Source organism: Sinohyriopsis cumingii, chromosome 8 (assembly GCF_028554795.1).
Source record: "Sinohyriopsis cumingii isolate HCF-2022 chromosome 8, ASM2855479v2, whole genome shotgun sequence".
Classification (NCBI taxonomy): Eukaryota; Metazoa; Mollusca; class Bivalvia; order Unionida; family Unionidae; genus Sinohyriopsis; species Sinohyriopsis cumingii.
Genome location: NC_142968.1, coordinates 111,663,239 through 111,684,870, shown reverse-complemented (window position 1 = coordinate 111,684,870; position 21,632 = coordinate 111,663,239). Strand labels below are relative to the sequence as shown.

Sequence of the window (21,632 nt, the reverse complement as noted above, 5' to 3'; positions counted from 1 at the left end):
TTTACTTCAATAATTTCACAATATTTATAGTCACATGAATTTGTTCTCCAATACTATTGATGCTTAAGTTATTTCATGTGCATGTCAGTGCTCACATCGTAATCAACTCGCAGTAATTTCTCAATTGTTGCAGCAAATATATTATACTTCTCTCTTTTCATAACAAATCTGTAAATAAACACCCAAGTACATCAACTATATACAAATAATCCCATACATTCACTTGTCTTTTTCTCCAATGGACACAAACTGTTGATATGCCAGTTGAGCTCTTTTTGTGGCTTGGCAAAGATTTCTTTAGCCTTCCTTTTTGTCATCAATGACTTTTTGGCTCAATGTGCACTCGTTTCTTTTCCTTCTGAACGAGAGCCTTTTTCCTTTCAAGCTGGTGCTTGTATTGGTGACATGCAGTGCACATATTCTGACAGAGGGATACATCTGTTCTCTCATGCAAGAAATCTTTCTTATAGTAATTAATTGCACTTTTTCCAGATGACTACTGAGCTTACATTTTGCTGTAAGCAGCTTCTTTTGTAGGTGCTGTTCCAAACTCTTCCAACCACGATAACCGTAATTCAGACCTTTCTTGCAGAGGTCACAAAATGCCAGTCCTCTAGCATTCAGTATTTTTATAAACTAACCAACTAAATTTCCATAAACTTTTCACTCCAACCATTCCAATCTCCATACGTTTTTTAAACCTTTATCTAAACTTTTCGTGATATGCTCTCTCTCAAAAACTCGGGATGCCATGTTTTGCAAGCATGCTTCTTCTTTCCATTGCTATTAGTTTCCATTACACGAAGATTCATTGGATGAATTTAAACCTTTGACCAATCAGAATACTCTCTGTGAGAGTCATGTGCTAACTAATACATGGAACAAACAAATTACAAGCGTCATTGTGGAATGGTACTGGAAAGACCATTTTTAAAAAGCCTGATCAGAGATGATATAAAAAAATGGACTATATAAACAAACATCTTACTCAAGTCAGGAGAAAAGCGAATTCCACTTTAAAATGGAGAAAAATCATGTCTTTACATGTTGCTTCCCTTTCAAGCACTCCAACAATCACTTCTGTTGCCAAGCAAAGCATACAACTTGTTTTTACATGCAACTTTCATAGATCAATGCAGTTTTATTGGAAGGGGTCTCAGTTCTGTTTGAAATATCAAATAGCAATACTCAGGGTAATAGCTGTATGACATAAGAGAGCAGAAGATCTTACTAAAAATAAACTCTTAATTCTTTTTAAACTTGAACTGTTTAAAATGCATATACAATATATGTTAATCATGTAAAGAAGGTTGACTCAATAAAGATCATTTTGAGCCATGGTTAGGTCCTTTGTTTTGATGCTGTATGGACCATTTCAATCGCAGGCAAAGTTAAGCTATAAACTAAGTTCCACATCAGTAATGAATGAAGAGTATGACAATATCTTGCTAGCCAGGAGGTAGCAATGAATTCTGGCACCAGGTGAAAGAAAACTACATGCTGCCTACAGGAGCAGTCAAATGTTTTGTTTATGGAATCCATGGATTTGATGACAAAAAGGAGGAAAATTTACATTTTGGGATTAAATGGTATTTTTAAAGGAGCAAATTTTACCTATTCACTCATAGAAGATGGACTTTATTGTATCTTTGTTACTGATTTGGTGAAAATTAATACTTTGATCAATACACAACCATAATCGTTTACTCTTCAAATAAAATACTTGCAATGGGGAGGAACAGCTTGTGAGAAGAGCAGCTGACTTAAACAAGACACAAATTGGGAAGTAAGAACCAAATGAGATGTTTACTTTTAAAGACTTGATTACTCCCTCAATGCATTATGTCATATTTGTGAATGTGTGTGAGCAAAGCTTCCTGACAACCTTTCAGCTAGTTTAGGGGTAACAGCAATAACAGACTTTTACTGATGAATGAATGGAAAGATGATGGGCAACATGTGTGATATAAGCTCTTTTGGACTATGACCATTAGAGCTGAAAGAAAACCCACAAAACTGAATAAAACTTCAAATTAAAATCTGAAAATTCAAAAGTTGTAGTACTGGTGCCCTCCATATTTTCTATCATCACATGACAACAAGTTCTTGCATTTTATAAATTGTTCCTGGATAAAAAAAAGTACATCCAGTTTTTGTTTTTTTGTTCTAATATCAGTCAGGTAGTAAACAACACTTGAATCAATTCACCTTCAAAGACCAAAGGTCTATTTAGACCTGAAATCAAACTAATCACCTGGCAAGATGTACTTAGGATATGATCTACTTCAATACAGACCATACAAAAAAAAGAAAATGTCAATGTCAATGAGCACAGTGTTTACTTAAAGTATAAACCTTGCTCTTAATAGTTAATGAATGTTCCCCCTGCCAAATGGAAAAAGGGAACTAATGGTGGAGTTCATCAACCCATAAAGATATGCTATAAAAACAACTAACCAGTTAACCATAAAGAAATAAAATGGGTTTAAAAACTCTTCTGAGACTTGGACCAAAATTCAATCTTGATAAACAGCCATATTTAGCATATGTCCAAGTCAACAGCATATAGAAGCTGAATGACGACAAACATGTCTTAAACCAAAAATAAAAGTCACAGCTGTTAAAAGTAGGCTGCAAAGACTCCCCCTCGATCCAGAAAAGATATTACCAAGTATATCTTAACTGACATGTTCCTTCAATGTACAGGTGCAACGCATATGGGCAAATAAAACCAGTTTTCTCTTAATCACACATGCATGAATCAAAATGAGCACTCTTCTGTACTGGAAACTGTGACTAAACCTCGAGTTGCTTCTTCATATCAATGGAAAAATGGATGCAATCAAATGCTCTGAGGTTGCCAGTAGCTGCATTAACCGCATTAAGAATTCTTCTTTCAAGACAGAAATAGCAGTGCAGGGACAGGATCTCTAGCTACATAAAAGGAGTTCCTGATAACAGCAGAAAACCCAGCATGGAAATCTTATGATACACTATAAACAAACTTCTATATATTTTACTGGGCGTTCCTGCTGAGAAATGAGATGGGAAAGCCTATGTGCTAATTAAATTTAAAACATATGGACTATATTCAGACGTAATACAAGGAGACAACACCCATTCTCAGGAAGACACCAAACGGTTATATTATATTGACTTTTTCATGTTATGAAAATCATGCAGTGATAAGAAATGTATTTGTAATTAAATGGAATTTTTAAAAAAATGTAACAGACATAATTAAAGATATATTTAAACAATACCTGGGAATGACTCAAGGAAAAGAAACGGTCTGTACCAAATTTATAGAGACTTCTTAATATGAATTTTATCCAAACAGCAAAACCAGTAACATGTCAGATGATGTTCCACATGTGAGCACAGCACAAATGGCTAATCAGTAAAATCTCTACACAAAGGACAATGAACATACGAACTACATTTCTTCAATTTACAGATTTCACCTTTATATAAAGATCCATATAAAGATCTCCTGTACAAGAACACGAAGTTTTAAGGTCCATTGGTGTCGTTTATAACAAAGTTTTGTTGTAACTGAAAATATTTCATCCATTAATCACATGAACAGAATCAATCTAAGATTGATTCTTATCAGAGAGAGCAAATTTAAGATTTCATTCATGTATTCTTGTAATTCTTTGATACATGTATATATCTATTTCCAACTTTATTTCATCTGTATCTGTTCCTTGAATCTTTATTTCAGTTTTCGTTTTATATATTCTATTATAAAATTTTAAGTTTTCTTTTCATTTGTTACAAATTCAAAGCTTTTATTCAATGTATATAAATTAGCACCATATATATAATTCTAGTATTACTAACCAAAATTTCCCCCCACTCCAATCCCCCACTCGAACTCATTACATTGAGTTAAAATAAAATGTATCAGTTTTTACTAACAAAAGCACAGCTCTGTGAGCAATGAGGGTTCTTCTACTTGAAGAAACTCCACCCCTCTGTGCAGTCAAACCCTGCTACTAATGACCTTCAGCCTACACTTTGGACCATCACTCAGCCATGCATGCTTGCACTAACAAGGATGAAATAGTGTCCTCTACAGCAGCAGGTGTTGTATACATTAAGTACATTTAAAACACTGGGAATGGGGTTTACAAGTCCAATCTGAATGCATTGCATAACATATGTACTTGAAAATATTTACTTATAATTAAAACTGATCCTCACTGATTAGGAAATCATTTTCTATACCAAAGAGATACAAAATATTGTTTGCAGACATTTTATCTTCACTTCAGGGTCAGAAGTGGTGGTGGGCATATGTCTGGAACACACCTCGTCTGCGACAAGTTTCTCAATGTGTGAGTGTGCAAGGGGCCACTTTCAATCATGGATGTAAGATCAAGAAATAAAGCTACAAAAGTTACAACAAGAGGCTGGTGCTCTGACGAGAACACTGATGAAAGGCCTTGAGCACTGGAATGTGATAACCACTATGCAGATACTGAACATTTAGTATACCCATGTATTTCATGAAAACTCCACACCATGATAAAGAGATCACATCAAGATACAAGTACAAAAGACCGATGAGACTGTTTTTTGCCTGCAAACTTATAACAAGACAAGATTATAGTACCAGTTAATGCCATATCTATTTCAAAGGGTTCAGGTGTTTTAATCTAGACCTTAAACTGGCAACCATTACCAACTCATCTCCACTGTTAAAACAGAATGATTAGAATAAGACTGTGCCTTCCCCAGTGTAATCTGATATCAGTCCAGACAAAGATGGCATTCATCAATCTCTGCAGTCTTTTCAATCAAAATAAAATCAAAGGATTATGGCAATTTTAATGGCAAAAACTGACAAGAGTTGTCTAATAGGAATGAGATTTTGATTAGATTAGGAAGATTAAGTTCTTACAAAACAGTACAACTATAAAAAGACATCAGGGATATAGTTATGGAGGTCTTTTAAATGTGTGCTGAACCCATGACAGCATTAAGTGTATGTCCAAAACTGCATGTAATGTCAAATAAAACTGAAATGTCGAGTAAATTTAAATGTCAAGTAAAGCTGAGATGTCCACAAAAATGAAATGTGAAATAAGTAGCAGAATATACCTTTCAGCAAAATGACTGTAAGCAATGAACCACATGTTGAATGCAGTCAACATTTTATCAAATGTGTGTGTGTGTGCGGTTTGGATTTTAATGTAGCTTTAGAAAACATTTCAGTCATACCGCTATGATGTCTGCAGTGTGGCAGATTACAGTGATGTTTAGCACAGGGGTATCATACCACAGACATGTAGCATCATATCCCACCTAGCCACATTATCCTGACACCAAGCCAACCAGTCCTAACACTAACCTCTAAATGTAGAGTGCCAAGTGAGGCAGCTGCTGGTACCATTTTAGCAAGTCTTTGGTTTCGAACCTGTGACCTTCCGCATCTGAGGTGAATGCTCTAACCACTTAGGCCACTGGAATGGTTTCAAATTTAAAGTAAACCTAAGTGGGAGTAAAAATAAGCCCAGTAAGCAACCATCCTGAAATCTGCCATACAGGTCATCCTTTTTAATCAATAGAGAATTAAATGTTCAGGGAACACAGCACAGTCCTTACAAGCAAATCATCTGGATAATCAGTGACTAGTCAAGTGGTTTTGCACTGTAGTATATATTTCTCTGCAAAACAGTAGTCGGTAATAATCAACAAGTGTGACAGAAGTGAAATACATTCTTTGACACAACACTGTGTTGTCTCTAGCATGTTTCAGGCAACTGATGAACCATTCCCTCCTTGAGGGTTGCACTGTCTAAAATCTTCTATTATTTACTACAATGCACACACGACTTTGCCCTGCCTTGTGGGTGTGGACAACAAAAAACACCAATCTGCTAATGCATCAGATTTTTACATATCAAGAAAAAAAAGGAAGCCTCGGTGGCAGAGTGGTCTAAAGCACTCGCCTTTACTGATCAATGTTGTGTCATCTCTGTCCATCTGAATTCAAGTCACAAACTCATCCAATGTGGGTATGTGAGAAAGCTTGCCAGTAGCTTCATGTGGGACAGTGGATTTTCCAGGGTTTCCTGGGTTCTTCCTTCACCAGTTATATTAGCCAAAATGTATCATATATCGACAAATGGTGTTAAACCCACAACAACATAAACAACAAGAATACATTTTAGTCTTATCTAGTTGCTAGATGAGACCACATTAAAATACTGTTCTTTAGAAAACTGTCCCTGAGCAACAGCTTGACACAATTTTCCAATAATGGTAATAATAAGATTAGATTCACCGGATTAAATTGCACACCTATATTTAAGGTGAATTCAGCAACTAATGTTAAGACACTTGGCTTGGGAACCTTTAAAGGAAATGCCCAAGAAAATCTTCACTAGTAATATAAAAGCATCAGATGATTGTATATTTGCTGCATCACAAATTCAGGGGTAGATCTTGCCACGGTAATGCCTGTGAGTATTTTGGTGGAATGGTTAATATGACAGCCATAGGAACATGGGGGACAGTAAAATTTTCCTAAACTATTATTAAATCTGATTGGGAGTGTCAGCTAATCCTGCTGATCAACAAAACACTAGTCCCTCAAAGGGACTGGATCCTTTACTGCAGTGGAACACAAGTTCTTCAAATGGACCAGATGCTTTACTGGCCAACAAGAACTTTCAAGAAATCAAGGTAAGACCCATTTTTCTTTTTACCTACTTAGTGTTGAAACCATCTCAGACCTTCAATAATAGAAACAGTTTCAGATTTGCTTGCTGTGGATGCTAAATTAGCATGATTTTCAATTAGGATAACAAGACACTGTATGAGATCTTTTAGTGGAAACACCATGTTGATATAATTTTCCATTTTGGAGAAGTAACAAGAAGATTTTCAACATGGCTGTCTTTGATGCCATACTGGATGTCAGATTATCTTCATTTCCTTTTAAAACCATCTAGACATTATAAGAATTTTGGTGAAAGCATCATACTGATATTACCAGACACCTAGGCTTTTCAGGACAGCCATTGTGATGGTAGTATTGGAAGTCATTTACATCTACAACCAACAAATCTTAAATGTTGGTATGACAATTCATTCAAAATTAGTGACAACACTTTAAAGATGGCCACTGTTGAGGCCATACTGGGCAGCATCATTTTAAGACTAACCAGACACAATAAGAAATCAAACAGAAAAACTTCATTTCTATACAATCAGGAGGAGTAGCAATAACAAGATTTTCAAGATGGCTGCAACGATGACTATAGTGGATATGCAAGCAACATTTAATACCAACTAGACATCATTAATAAATCTTCTGATGGCAATATTTATTGGTTCAGAGGAGTAGCAATAACAAGACTTTCAATGCCATATTTGATGTCAGGTTGACACCATTTCCATTTATGACCAACCAGACATCATAAGTCTTTTAGAGAAAATCCCATGCTAACATGACCATCCAACCATCCATTCAGGAGGACTAGTGACAAGACTTTCACAATGACTCCTGGAGCGACCATATTAGACATAAATCTGCTGCATTTTTATTTCAGACCAACTGAATATCTTAAGAGGCATTCTGGTGAAAGCCCAATGTCAATATGACTTTCCGTTCAGAAGAAGTTGCGTTAACACTAATTTCAAGATGGCTGCTATGACAACCATCATGGTCCTAAGATTAGTACCGTCTTCATTTATGACCAACCAGACATTATAGGAAGTCCTTTTGTGAAAACCTTATATTTATAAGCCATCCATTTTGGACTAGATTTTCAAGATGGCTGCTCTGGTGGCTATATTGGTTGTCTGAGTGACACTGTTTTCATTTAGGACATCTAATCCATGGGGAAAATGTACATGAAAAGCAGTAACAGTCGAACAGATAGCAGACAATCCCAAATGATCTTCTGGTCTATGGCCAATAAAGCAAGAGAAGATTGTCAAGACAAAACCTGAATAAGTAAAATGTTTTCATAAAATCACCAATTTAACCAGACTAAACCACAAGTTTTGTTTGCTTCAAATTCAACTGCACCTTCATCCTGCCACGAAGGGCTTAAGTTATGGATGATTTCTGACCAGAGTGAAAGCAAAAAGATGATGCTGTGATCATTGGAACTTGATGAAAAGGTTTCATCCAGGTCGGCTATCAAAAGCAACAGTTTCTATTTTAGTTTATACTATCAATAAGTCAAACTAATAAGTGAATATTTGGTTGGCACATAAGTACTATAAAAGCATGAAAACAATTATACAAATAGCCATTTTTTTTTATTTTCTAATATCATCGGCAGTCTGTAATGGTGAATGAAGGTGATACTGATACTAGGGTTTTTCCAAACAACTTAGTTTGTAGAAATGCAAAAATTATTTTCCACTCTGGTGCGGAGATTATATAATACATGTCTGTTACATACTATATGTAACAAATAAAATGCAATATGGATTTGGCTTCAATATACGATCTTAATAACAAGGACGTGATGTTTTATACTTGTGGAGGAAAATTATACACATGGTGAGATGAAGAGAAGATCTGCTTTATACATGGTTATATACTAACAAGTTAATAAATCACATGTCAAATCTAAGACTACTAAATAAACATCAGAAACTAAATGTATGAAAGTTTAGCAATTTATCAGGCAGCAAAACTTTGCTCAACACAGAATGGTAAATTTCACCTGTTCTTTCAATGAATGATCTAAAATTTGGCAGTCACTACAGCATTTCATTTAGGACCAAACAGACATCATAAGAAGTATCCTGGTGAATGATTTTCTGTTCAGGAATAATGACAAAATTTCAAGATGGGTGCCATGGTGGCCATTTTGGACATCAGATCAACACCATTTTCATTTAAGTCTAACTCGACACCATAGAAATCTTTTAGTGATAACCACTATGACTTTTTGCTAGCAGTGAGTAATGTTCAAGAAGATCAGTGTATCATGACTGTACATGCAACTATTTCAGACAAATAAGATCTATAAAAAAATGAATGTATATTGCCAACAAGAACAAAGACAATGAAAATATAGTGGTCTTTCACTGTAAAGTACCTCAGTATAGCAATGGCCTTCAAAAAACATCGTTGGGTCATGGATCCCACTTTCTGGATAAATGTTTTAATACTGACCCAACCTAAGTCAGTCAAAGCCTTACGTTTAATGCAGTATGCTTTTCTGGTTTGCTGTACTGAGGGACCATTGTAATGATTCAATGTCATAAACCTTCCCAGCCAAGAAAATTGTCATATTTTTAGAAATTAGTGTCATTTACATTTACTTAAAGACAAGCAATTAATTTACTATATCATCATCAGTATCTAGAAGTATAATCTCTTATAAAGTACCAACTTGTAAAGCAGTTTCTTGGCCAATTAGTTCTTCTAGACTAAAACCAAATCAATAGAACAAGAAATATTTGCAAGTGGTCCTTATGCCTGCAGCAGAGTTACAAATACCCAGAGGGATTATCAATATCCAAAGTACTTTCTAAGTTCGGGTTAATGAGACTGATCCTAAAGTTTGAACAGACACTCTATGGACTAATTATACAAGAAAGATACTTGTAAAATGGCAGTACCATTCATTGCCCATTGTAAAGTTTCCAGGAAACCTAGATAATTAGTGAGTTCTATTCCATGCTTGACACCTGGTACCTTGTCAGTGTTAGGTATGATAGGCTTCACACACTTTAGCAAGGTTCAATTGCCAGTTTTGCAATTTGTAAAAAAAATAATACATTAATACTGAAGATTTTTTTTTTAAATTTAGTGCAGCAAATATTTCTGACAAACAAAAAAGCCGAATTTGCTGCACATAGTTCACTGCATAATTGAACTATTTTCAATACATTTTTATACCTTGTAAGGTGCCTTAAATGTGTCTGTCTTTTTTTTTACACACATAGATTAAAGAAATAATTTAATTTTAGTCTTCTTTATTTAATGTTCATTACATCAATCATTTGAACTATTCATTAAGGTGTCATAATTGCCCTATTGGGCACAGATACCCAAATGACAAACTGGGTGTAATCTACATGCATTATACAAGTTTTAAATGAACTTAAACACAAAGCCACCGCTCTATTTGTGTCATGCATTATTATATAATTAAATTCTGCTTATACTGCTTGTGTCTTCAATAAATTTAACTACCAATAAAGACTGTTAACCTGACCACATGGAAAGCCACCGGTACCTCATTTTTATATCCAATTGCCTCAGCAATAAGTAAAGCAACCTGCAAAATAATGTGATTTTTTAATTAAGCATAAAATCAACAAAGGCTAGAAAGACTCACCTGTGGAGAAATAGCACTATCTCTGGAAGGATATCCTGGCATCCTGGGAGGAAATGGATGATCTGGATTCTTACCTACAATAGAAGGAAACAAATTTATTAATGACCTTTCCACACGTTACTTTTTCATCACAATTCAACTGATGGTCATGTGAAAATTAGGTAATAAATACATCCAAACAATATCCTTAATGTATTATTTATTCCTTTAGTAGCTGAATTCAGTATAGTGGTCTCACTCTTATATGGCCACCCCTTCTGCACCAGGAAAGTGGCTTTATAAGATGGGTGGCCTTTCCAAAAGGGGGACTAAACGTTTTATGAGAAGTATATGTAATGTACATAGTAAGAAAACTACATACTTCAAGGCATTTAATATCTTCATTTAATATCTGTGCTTCAAAGTAACATTAATTATTAAAAGGTTCTTCTTGTTTTAATAATAGACTTATTTCAACTGAATATACATTAATAGCTCTTATTCTTGACGTAAGCATGTATTGTTGTCATGCACATTGCAAAACCATTCAAAAACGTCATTCAAAACTTGGTACATACATAATTATCTTTCCATTTGCTCCATTTTCCCACTGCTGCTCAATAACCTCCTTATCGGTTACGACGTTGTTTATTCAAATATTTTCAGCATAAAATTGTTTTATTTGAGTCTTTTCTACATAAAATTGTTCGGCAATATCCCCCCTCCCCACCTCACCCAATGTCATTGAGTAAAATGACCAACTTTCTTCTAAAATAATATGCCTCTGTTTGCGTGTTGACATGTTAATGTTTGGTAATGATTTATTCGGATGTTGCTAACTGTATGTGATTTAATTATGCAGTCAAAACTTTTGTCTAGTGGACAAAATGCTTTTTTTCGTAAAAGAAATGACGTATTGTCATGTGATTTTTTCGGTCTTTGTCTGGTTCCCTGATCTGTTCAAGGTTAATTTCTCTGTAATATCTATTTTTAGCCTATGCTGACCCTGTTATGATGTTGACAATTACATTCGGTTGTAATCATCAAAGAGAAGAACTCGACAGATGTGTGAAGCCCAAAACTTTATCATAATATTCTTGAGCCCATTTCCTGTAAACATCAGCTATTATAGATAATGATATAATACCAATCTTAGTGTTACATGTACTTTAGTCAACACTTCTTTAAGGAACAGAAACTTGACATAGGGAGACATGTATTGATGATAGAGATAATCTGATTACTTACCTTACATCACAATATGAATTAATTATTGGTTCTGGATACATTTGAAGAAAAAATGGCCGCCTGTGAGGGGAACATTTTCCACTTCTGAACTAATGTGTTGGCTGCTGGTTGTGTTAGAGGGATGGCCATTCTTGAGGGGTACTTTTGAATAAACTCATCAGTGCCAAGGGATTCTGGCTGTAAGAAGCAGGTGGCCAGTGGTCGGGGGTGGGGGGCCGTTCATGAAGGGGACTACTGTATCGATACATACACAATTTTAGAACGAACCAAAATTATATGTATAATTAAAACTGAATATCTTGTGAATGACAAAACAATTAAATCTACACTGTTTGTTCCAAAACTGACAACCTATCACTAACAGTTTCAGACAATTAAATAGTATGGTTGGCAAATCTGTCACACTTGCTACTTGCTTGTGAGTAATAATGTTAAAGTACTTAATATTGTGTACATTGTCATATTTAATCTCATTAATTTAACAGCTCTTTTGTCAATCAGCAGGCTGCAGTCACAACACTCAGAAGAGTTAGATCCTTACTGACATGACATTGTTCACAGCGGAACTAAACTGCATGGAAATCCCGATACCTGTGCTGACATAAACAGCACTAGATCCATCTCTTTCTATTCTACTGCCTCGAGTCAAAGAATCATCCTTCCTTTACTCAATAAAGAAATGGATATCATGGCTAGTGCCATGAGGGTTTTCTTAACTATTCATGCTGGAACATTTCATTGTTGGATTCACTGTGATGGCATTCAGAAGATTAAGCACTTGTTCGTTTATTATCAATGTCCAGGGTCTCTTCTGCTGAACCAGTTTTCATTTTCAGTCATATTGTTACACAATCCTGCAAACTTCCAGCAAAATAATGCAACCAAAGTGAATTCCAAAAAAATCAAATGAAAAAAATCCTTTGGAAAAGGCAAGCACACGAGCTGATCTACCCCAGAGTGTAATGAAACCGTAACATTCAGTAATATTAAAAAAAGGTTCATTTCCTTTTTTTTCTGAATCCACGAAAGCTATATTAAGCCTATGCTGACCATGTTATGATCCTGACAATTACCTCTGGTTATAATCATCAAATAGAAGAAATCTACGACTGTGTGAATCCCAAAACTCTTATCACAACAATGTTCAGTCCATTTCCTGTAAACATCAGCACCTGTAGAACAATGATATAATAGTAACTGATGTAGTATATGTTACAATGTACTTCAACCAACACTCCCCTTGGTAATGAACACCTGACATTGGGAATCAGACACAGATGAGATAATCAGATTATTTATCATGTGAATTAAATATTGGTTTAGGACACTTATTTGCAGTACCTATGTCTCACCAACTGGTAATGCAGGCAAGACAAAGAAAAACATTTCACCACAGATACTACATTTACACTTACTTATTAAAGGGGGAGGTATGTCATTATTATTCCCATAATGACGTAGACTACTCTCTTGTCCATTGTATGTCTGATTGTTGGGAAACATCTGCAATAAAATTGAAGCAATGAAATAAAACTTTCCATTCACGTTTAATATTTTATAAGTTAGAAGGGTCCAACAAATTTCAAAATTAGATGCTAACCCAAGGGCTACAGGAAAATATGGTTTGCCCTGCCGAAAGTCAGTAGCTCTGAAAAATGCACTGTAATAAATTTTCCTTGTTTAGTGTAATTAACAATAATTCTCCTTTGTGAAATATTTTTACAATCACATTTTGAAAATACATTTCAAATAAGTCATGAAAATGTCATAAAAAACTGAATAAAAAATATTGCCATTCTTAATTATCAACATCTGATTATATTATAAAGTGACATCACTTTAGTGTCAGAACATGACATAAACAAGGTATCAGAACATCAGACTCTGCTTTTCTTAAAAGGCTGCAAAGTGGCTGCCATGACATAATCAAGGTGTCAAAACATCAGATTCCATGGTTGATGTAAGGGTGCAAAGTGGCTGACATCACATGAATACTCACACCTAACTACAATAGTATTAGTCTGCCAATCAGTTTCAATAGTAATGGTCAGCAATTCACTAGGTTTATTGATAAGCACTCAACTGATTCACTTTTCACAATAGGTCAATTTCATTTCACATTGGACTAAAGCGGAAACTAGGTAAGGGATGGTAGAGCCATATTACTGGGTAGTGAACTGGTCCATCCAACTCTTTCACCCCCACTTTGTCAACCATAAATATTTTTTGGGGATGCTGTGTGTTATTTTATTACTTGGCAAGAGAAAGAGAAATGACCAAGCATGACCAAATTTTGATCTTAAAACTCAGCTGGACAGGTACTTCCAGGCAGTGCAAAATCCAGCTGGGCACCCGTCCATCCCTAGCTGAAACCTAGAACATTTCTTACGCTATCTACTAATTCTAATCATTTGTAATATCTACTTCCAAAAGGATATCAAAAGCATACAGATCAGCTTACCCTAGATTCCGCAAACCCTGGTGGAGGATTTCCTCCAGTCCATGATCCTACCTGCTCACCTGAAAGAAGAAAACACTAAACATCAATCACCTGGATTTGAAATAAACTGCATAGCATCCAAAAACAGCAGGCCAACACCTAGGAATCAAAAGTCTGCATGGGCATGCTACCATGCATCAACAGATATCAGAAATCTACAGATAACTGTCATCAATAGTGCAAAAAAAACATTAACAGTTCAAATGTGTAAGAGTTTTAAAACTGACACTAATTTCTTCATTTGTTGGAACTTTATAATACTGACAAATTTAACAACTAGAATGTGTTGAAGGAACATGAATGCCTATCACAAAACAACAGATGGACTAACAGTTAAAATAATGGCAGGCCAACACTACATCCCCCTTCCACACTTGCAGCAAGGCACAGAAATACACCTCTATGGCAAATGGTTCATCTATCCAACCACCACTCTTAGAAAACTTCTAACAGGACCACTATGCAAAAAAGTGATAAATCAAACACGACTTCAGCTGCCTGGAAATTAGTGTCAGCAACCTAATGTGGCACCTTTCTATATGCAATCCAAAGCAAGCTTTGGTGATGTTTTCAATTAACATACTGGTCACGTGGAGTCCTGCAATGTGGTCATACTGGTCTGGTGAGCACTGCAATGTACTATATGATCGTGCTGGCCTTATAAGCCCTGCAATGTACTATATGATCATACTGACCTCATAAGCCCTGCAATGTACTATATGGTCATACTGACTTCATGAGCCCTGCAATGTACTATATGGTCATACAGGTCTTATAAGCCTTGCAATGTGCCATAGGGGCATACTGGCATCCTGAGCCCTACAATGTACCATAAGGTTATAATGGCCTCATGAGCCCTGCAATGTACTATATAGTCATACTGGCATTGCGAGCCATAGCAGCAAAGTGGCCATGCAAGCTTTTAATGTGCTAAATAGCCACAATGGCCTCGCGCACGTGTGTGTGTGTGTGTGTGCGTGTGTGTGTGTGTTTATAGTAAAGAAAATATGTATATATCTTGAAATATTTTACGTATTTATATAATACATTTAATGTCTGATTATGTAAGAAAATGCTTTTGATAGATACACTGAAATGCCATAGCCTGACATTTATAATCCATTCTCTGTACCACCAAGATAGATACAATGAAATGCCATAGCCTGACATTTATAATCCATTCTCTGTACCTCCAAGAAGAAAGCAATAACTTGTGATCATATTACCTTGACTAGAATATATGGTGCTTCAATTACTGTAGAAGAAAAAACATGATCAGCTATAACATCCATTTTCATCAGCTATGCCATAAAGATTCCCACGTCTGACAGAAATGTGTTTATACAAGATGTTGGACCCTCAAAAGTACAAAACTAGACTGAGAGATAAATTTAGGTGACACAAGACTGTCAAATGTCCCTTCCACATTCATCGAGTTGCACAACAGAATATACATACATATATGTAACACATCTGAGAAAACTATAAACTTATATAAAATAAACCAAGACTAAAATGCAAATTTTCATGCAGATACTGTAATAGAATTTTTTTAAACACTATGCACTTTCTATGCATAACAAGAGATAACAACCACCCCTGATAAGAAGCTGCCTCGTCCAACACTAGTGTAGTATATTTTACCCATTCCTATCCACTGAACCTATCTGTTATGTACATCATTTCATGTGGCCCCTGCTGTCTGAGTGGAACCTATCTTTTATGTACATCATGTCATGTGGCCCTGCTGTCTGAGTGGCTTAAGGCATTTAATGTGGTCCCTGCTGTCTGAGTGGCTTAATGCATTTCATGTGGCCCCTGCTGTCTGAGTGGAACTTATCTTTTATGTACATCATTTCATGTGGACCCCTGCTGTCTGAGTGGCTTAAGGCAATTTCCTTTATAGATCACTCACACATCTCACCTTGATCCACACAAGTCTGAGTCTCAGCTCAAGCAATGTGGGTATGTGAAAAAGTCTGCCAGTGGCTTTCTGTGGGTTGGTGGTTCTTTCTGGCTTCATTCCACATTCTTCCTTCACTAAATATACTGACTGCCATGTACAAAAATGGTGGTCAACTCCACTAAACCCAAAACGAATCATCGTTACATTGAAAGAAGGGTGTAATTTCCTAATAAGGACCACTATGCATCGGGGTGGAAACAACGTACATTTAACAAGACACCATAATGTACTGACTATAAGCTTGCTGTAGTATTTTTATTTAATATACTATGGTTTCTTTACAGAACTTAATTCCATGATTTTTTAATGTGTGTACCTGTACCTGCACAGACACTCATCCAATGAAAAACTCCTTTCCCAGAACTACGCAAAGAAAGCAGTTCTATTACAAGAATTTCTGCTTATTTTGTACCAAAATTTTGACCAAAAGTTTAAAAAATTAGAACTAAGAAATATAACAGAAGGTGAACATAAAATAAAGGACAGCAGGTGAATACATTTGGTTTAGTACTACCTTTAATGAGACTCATTAATGTGTGACCTGTGGAAAATATATGACAGTAGTATTGAATACAGTGGAACCTGCACAAAAATAACATTTTATTACAACATAAAAAAGATGGTGTATCGTTCTTAACAAGAACTATTTCTCTTTTATAATCATCAGATTTTTTTTTATTACCATCAGGCCATAGTCAATTAGTCCCAGCGAAAACTCCAAGTAATCAGCAATAAATATACTATGAAATGAAAATGTTACAAAATTCATCAAAGAGTTAGGTTCTGATGTTGAAAATATATTGCTCCATAGTAATGTCATGGACTAGAAACAAATCCTACAGTTAAATACATTCTCTCCATTGTATAAATCCTGAGATATCCAATCCGATGGTTGTATACAACAGATGTCTACTCAAATATTTCTAGCTGACACATGAAAAATCTCATTTATTATACCTGTCCTTGTTCCCCTCTCCACCTTGTGCACATTACAATTTAATTTTTTACATTTCAATCTATGCAGATTCACATACAAACAGGTTTAATTGGTACTTCAATAAATATGTGTAGTTTTTCTCAAAATTTTATTCATTTAAACTTAGCTATGCTAAATGTTATTCAATACAATACCTTCTTCACCTAACCTGAATGTAGACACCTGGAGAGATTTTTAATACCTGCGCTTATCTGTTCAGGTGGAAAAGGTAATTACACAGTTCCAATGAACCCCTTCTTATACAACCAATCTGTAAGGGTGTTCAGTTCAATCCATTCACATAAAACATACCCCAAATTGGTTCTCCCCAGGTGGCTGTATTTTACCTTGTGTATCATGCTCCAAACATAAACAGCATACACAGATCTACCATCACAAAAAGATACTGGCAGATCACTATCTATGCTGCATGTTCTACTGCTTACTCCAAACTAAACAGACCTAGATCTGCTGGCAAATTGTGATGGCAGATCTGGATCTGTGCAGTGTGCAGCTGGACTTGACTTGTAATTGAGCATATATTGTATATCACAAAGGTTTAACCTTTGATCAATATCTGTCTTGACATCTCTATACAACAAAAGTAATAATCTTCAATAATGTCCCATTTTTATGAAAATCTAAAAGAAAAAAACTGGTATTAAATTTCGAAAATGAAAAAAGGACTTGGTCACAAATTTGTTAATCAATAATCATTTAGTGTTGATGATATTTAAAAACATGACTCGTGCTGGACAATGATTTACAAGCAAAATTTTAGCTGACAAAAAAGATACAACAGCAAATCTACATCTTCACAATTATAACTTACACAAATCTTCTACACAGACATTTCAGAATTAAAAATAGGTCCAAATGTCCTGAAAACAAGTAATCATTGAAAGTTTGATGCAAAAAGTGTATGTATTGGGTAACTGTGCTGGGATAATCAACACCTCAATCCACCAAATATAAAACGCAGTAATCAGTCCTAATAACAAATGATACACTGTTTCCTTATTTATTGATCAAAACGGGTAATGATTTTCCAATTTCCTCATGGCAGTAGTAACAGCAGCCAAGTTGATTAGTTCATAATGTAATTGAATGGTGCGGCCCAATGTCAGGAGATTACATCTCACTCTACATCACAATATCACAGAAAAAGAAATTGTCTCAATTGTTTAGATTTTCATTTTATAGCCAAACAGTCTACATCCTCCTGTATGATTCTGTGTCTTGCATATGTTTTCACTCTAAAGATGTCACCATTTGCTCTCTGAGTTATAATTAAAAAATCAACCATTTTTGCAGATTTCTTGATTGCTTCAAACATAAAAGGTGTTTCACCCTTTAAAAAAAAGGATTCAAATTAAATCAATGAATTTATGATCCTATTAATCTTTTTTAATGAAACAAAACTGATATCTAGAAAAAAGGAAGATAATTAAGCAACCTATCCATGTCTCTGCAGACTGGGCCATCCTATCTGCCTTCCTCTCAGTTGGCTTCACACATGTGGTGACTGGATTTAGAATTATAGGGAATTTAGCTTTTTGACAAACCGAGTCTATTAAATTGAAAATGTTTATATATTTTTTAAAAATGTCTTTTCCTAAGTTTGCTTGTTAACACGTTTATAAGGGACAATTTTTCAATTTCTTTACTACAGCTGTCAACTTTACCAATGCACAAGATGTCACCACAGTAAAAAGCTTAACATCTATGATAGAAGTATTTGTCCATACCAGTGATGTTTTGTCCACTCTGGTTATATGACAAGACAGTTTACTGAAGGTGAAGTTTTGACAATTGTTATACCATTTAAGTTCATAGGCAAAAGTTCATGTTTAAGCAGCACCTCAAATGTCTTGATGAAATATCCAGTTTATTTAAAATATCATTTACAGTTATCTTGCCCAAGTGAAAACAAGGCCTTAAATTAGGATTCATTAATCGGACAGTTTCAAAAACTGTTTCATTGTGTATTTCCAAAATCTGAATGAATCTTCATTACTTACAATATAGTTTAACATCATTGTTCATTGTAATTATTTTCACACCTGCAAAATGAATCATTACACAAATTTATCAGCATAAGACTCAATGCAACTTGGCAAGGTAACAACTATATATCAAATTTATTTTCAAAGTAAAGACTATCCACATGAAATTTTGAAATTAATTGGCCCTATCTTTTTAAAACTGTTCCATGGATCTGAATAAAGTAGTTTATATTAATTTAAGGCACACATAACAATAACAGCTGATTTTCCATCAAGAAAATGGTTGCTTTTTGGACTTATAGATGGAAATCCGACTTTCACCAAATGTCATATTTTTGTTTCAATTCCAACTTTTAATGAATTGTTGTTTATTTTCTGTACCACACCAACTGCAAATCTTCAATAAATAATGAATATAATCATAACATGAAATGAATGCATATAAAAACCAACAAAAATTATATGCAACAATGACCTATGCACACCAAAAACTAAGTTCCACTCTACAATAATGGATAGCTTCGAAATATAATACATCCCTAAAGTCAATATATTTTATTCCTATTTCACAAATTTAGCAACAATAAGTTTCAAGCAAGAGTACCACAAGTACCACATTAACCCCGTATTCAACTGTTCACTATGCAGGTACTAGAAATGGGGCATGGCTGATTCTGAGCATTATTGCCCAATGGGTCAAAATGACCTAACCTATGTTGAACTAAGGTTACTGTGCACCAGGCATGCGCAACTTCCTCCTGGTCACTGGCCGGAATTATTAATCCACCCACCCCCCCATGATGTAAAAACTGGGATAAAGTCAGGTCAAGAGTCAGCTCTATACTGTGGGCCTTATTTTGCCAGCTGAACAGAAACCAATTTTCTTTTACAGTTCCAGTAACCATGACCCTAACTTTTTGACTCAAATCAAAAGACTTCTTCCTTGCCATTAGTGCAAGACATCAACAAAGTTTGGTCCAGATTTGTGATGTAGAACTGATGTTACTATGCAGAAACTATTTTTTATTTCATTCAGCCACAGTGACCTTGACTGAACCTTTTGATCCTCAAATAAATTGGGTTCCTTCTTACAGCAAGTGCAATCCATCCACAAAGTCTGGTCCTAGTATATAATGTACAACTAAAGTGACTGTGTAGAAATGATGTCTTCTTTTAGTCACACTGGCCTTGACCTTTAACTTTTTCCCATGTGTTTTTCCATTATCCCATGTGGAAGCCATCCACAAAGTTTGGTAACTTAAGGTAATGGAGAAGCAGAGTTAGTGTGCATCAGCAAAACTTGCAACTCGACTTATCCATAACATCATGTCCCACAACGTGGTAAGCATATAACGAGTTGCAACTGATAAACTCGCAAACATAACTTTATTTATTTTTAGTTTCATTTGATTAATTTGTACATGTTCTTACTAAAGAAAATTTTAATTTACCAATTTTGCTAAATTTTTATAATAAATGATAATCCCTAATTTAAAACATTCAGCAACCCTAAATGATCCATCATTTTTGCCAATCTAAACAAAGTAGATGCATCAGTATACAAATGCTCGAGGCAGCACAACACAAAATCAGTCCTTTACTGATAACGAAAAGAAGTCCTCTTCCACATGGCAAAATTGGTGTTCTAATATCAATTTGCTGGGATAACCTGTACTTATTGAATAATGATTTCCCATTAGTCAATCTTGTTAGTGATCACAATCCATCTATTGTCAGCCAATATTCTTCTGAAAGAACAATTTTGATTATTTATGCTCCATGCCACTCCAGAAATGGCTCTCCAATTTACAATAATATGTGCTGATTACCCTTTCTTGTGGCTTTTGGCAGCAAACTCAACCTTCCAGCCATTAAGTAATACTGTAAAAAGCAATAATGGGAAGCAACTGAAATAATACGGAATTGATGTTTTGATTAATGGAGACATTGGTCACAAACAAATACACGGTTGCAGCATTAATCATGCAACTCGCACTATTCTATGATCCTTCTCGTGACATTTACTACTGAAGTGGGAATGAACTGCACACAAAATTAAATTTATCAAAAGGGGTTTTCCGGCACAGATACTCGTAGCTTTCCCATGAATAATCCCAGTGGCCAGGACTAATTGGAGAAAAAGTAACAATTGAACTATAATAAGCCAGTTTGCTGGGTAATTCCTCTAGAGAGGTATCAGACTGCTTATCTTTATACAATAAAAGTCAGGACTCGGCATCATCATTAGTTACAAGTCAACTGTGATGCTGAACTCTTATTGATTTGGGATGTTTTGTCTTTTCGGACTAGGAAGGTGAAAATGATCATTAACTTTTATTTCCAGTCAGCACTGTAAAGTATTTTCCCTCCCTCCTTTTGGAAAACAGACGTTGAGATTTCAGTCCAATCTCTAACAGTTGTCAACTCCCATCTATAACCCCTTTCCTCATATCCAGTTAATGTCAAATTTTCCAAACTATAATTTTACACCACTTGTCTAACTCTTTGCTACCTCCCATATTAACTCATTATCCCAGCATGTAACATAGACATATCATGAAGCAGTAACCTACTTCTGAACTTTGTAATTTCACACAGGATACACAAAATTGGGTGGTGGTACCAGTGAAGAGGA

At 35.2% G+C, this 21,632-nt stretch overlaps 1 protein-coding gene across 11 annotated transcripts in view; it reads right to left on the bottom strand.

Annotated features, from left to right (window-relative positions):
• The window catches only part of LOC149794377 (transcription factor 12-like), a 205,701-nt gene that overhangs the window by 111,121 nt on the left and 72,948 nt on the right, over positions 1-21,632 (bottom strand). For all 11 annotated transcript variants that reach the window (XM_089968559.1, XM_089968557.1, XM_089968553.1 and 8 more), the window contains 3 exons: positions 14,011-14,069; positions 12,965-13,052; positions 10,323-10,396 (listed from right to left, as the gene is read on the bottom strand). In XM_089968559.1, coding sequence (XP_089824685.1) covers positions 10,323-10,396; positions 12,965-13,052; positions 14,011-14,069 — 221 coding nt within the window. The remainder of the gene's footprint in view (positions 1-10,322; positions 10,397-12,964; positions 13,053-14,010; positions 14,070-21,632) is intronic.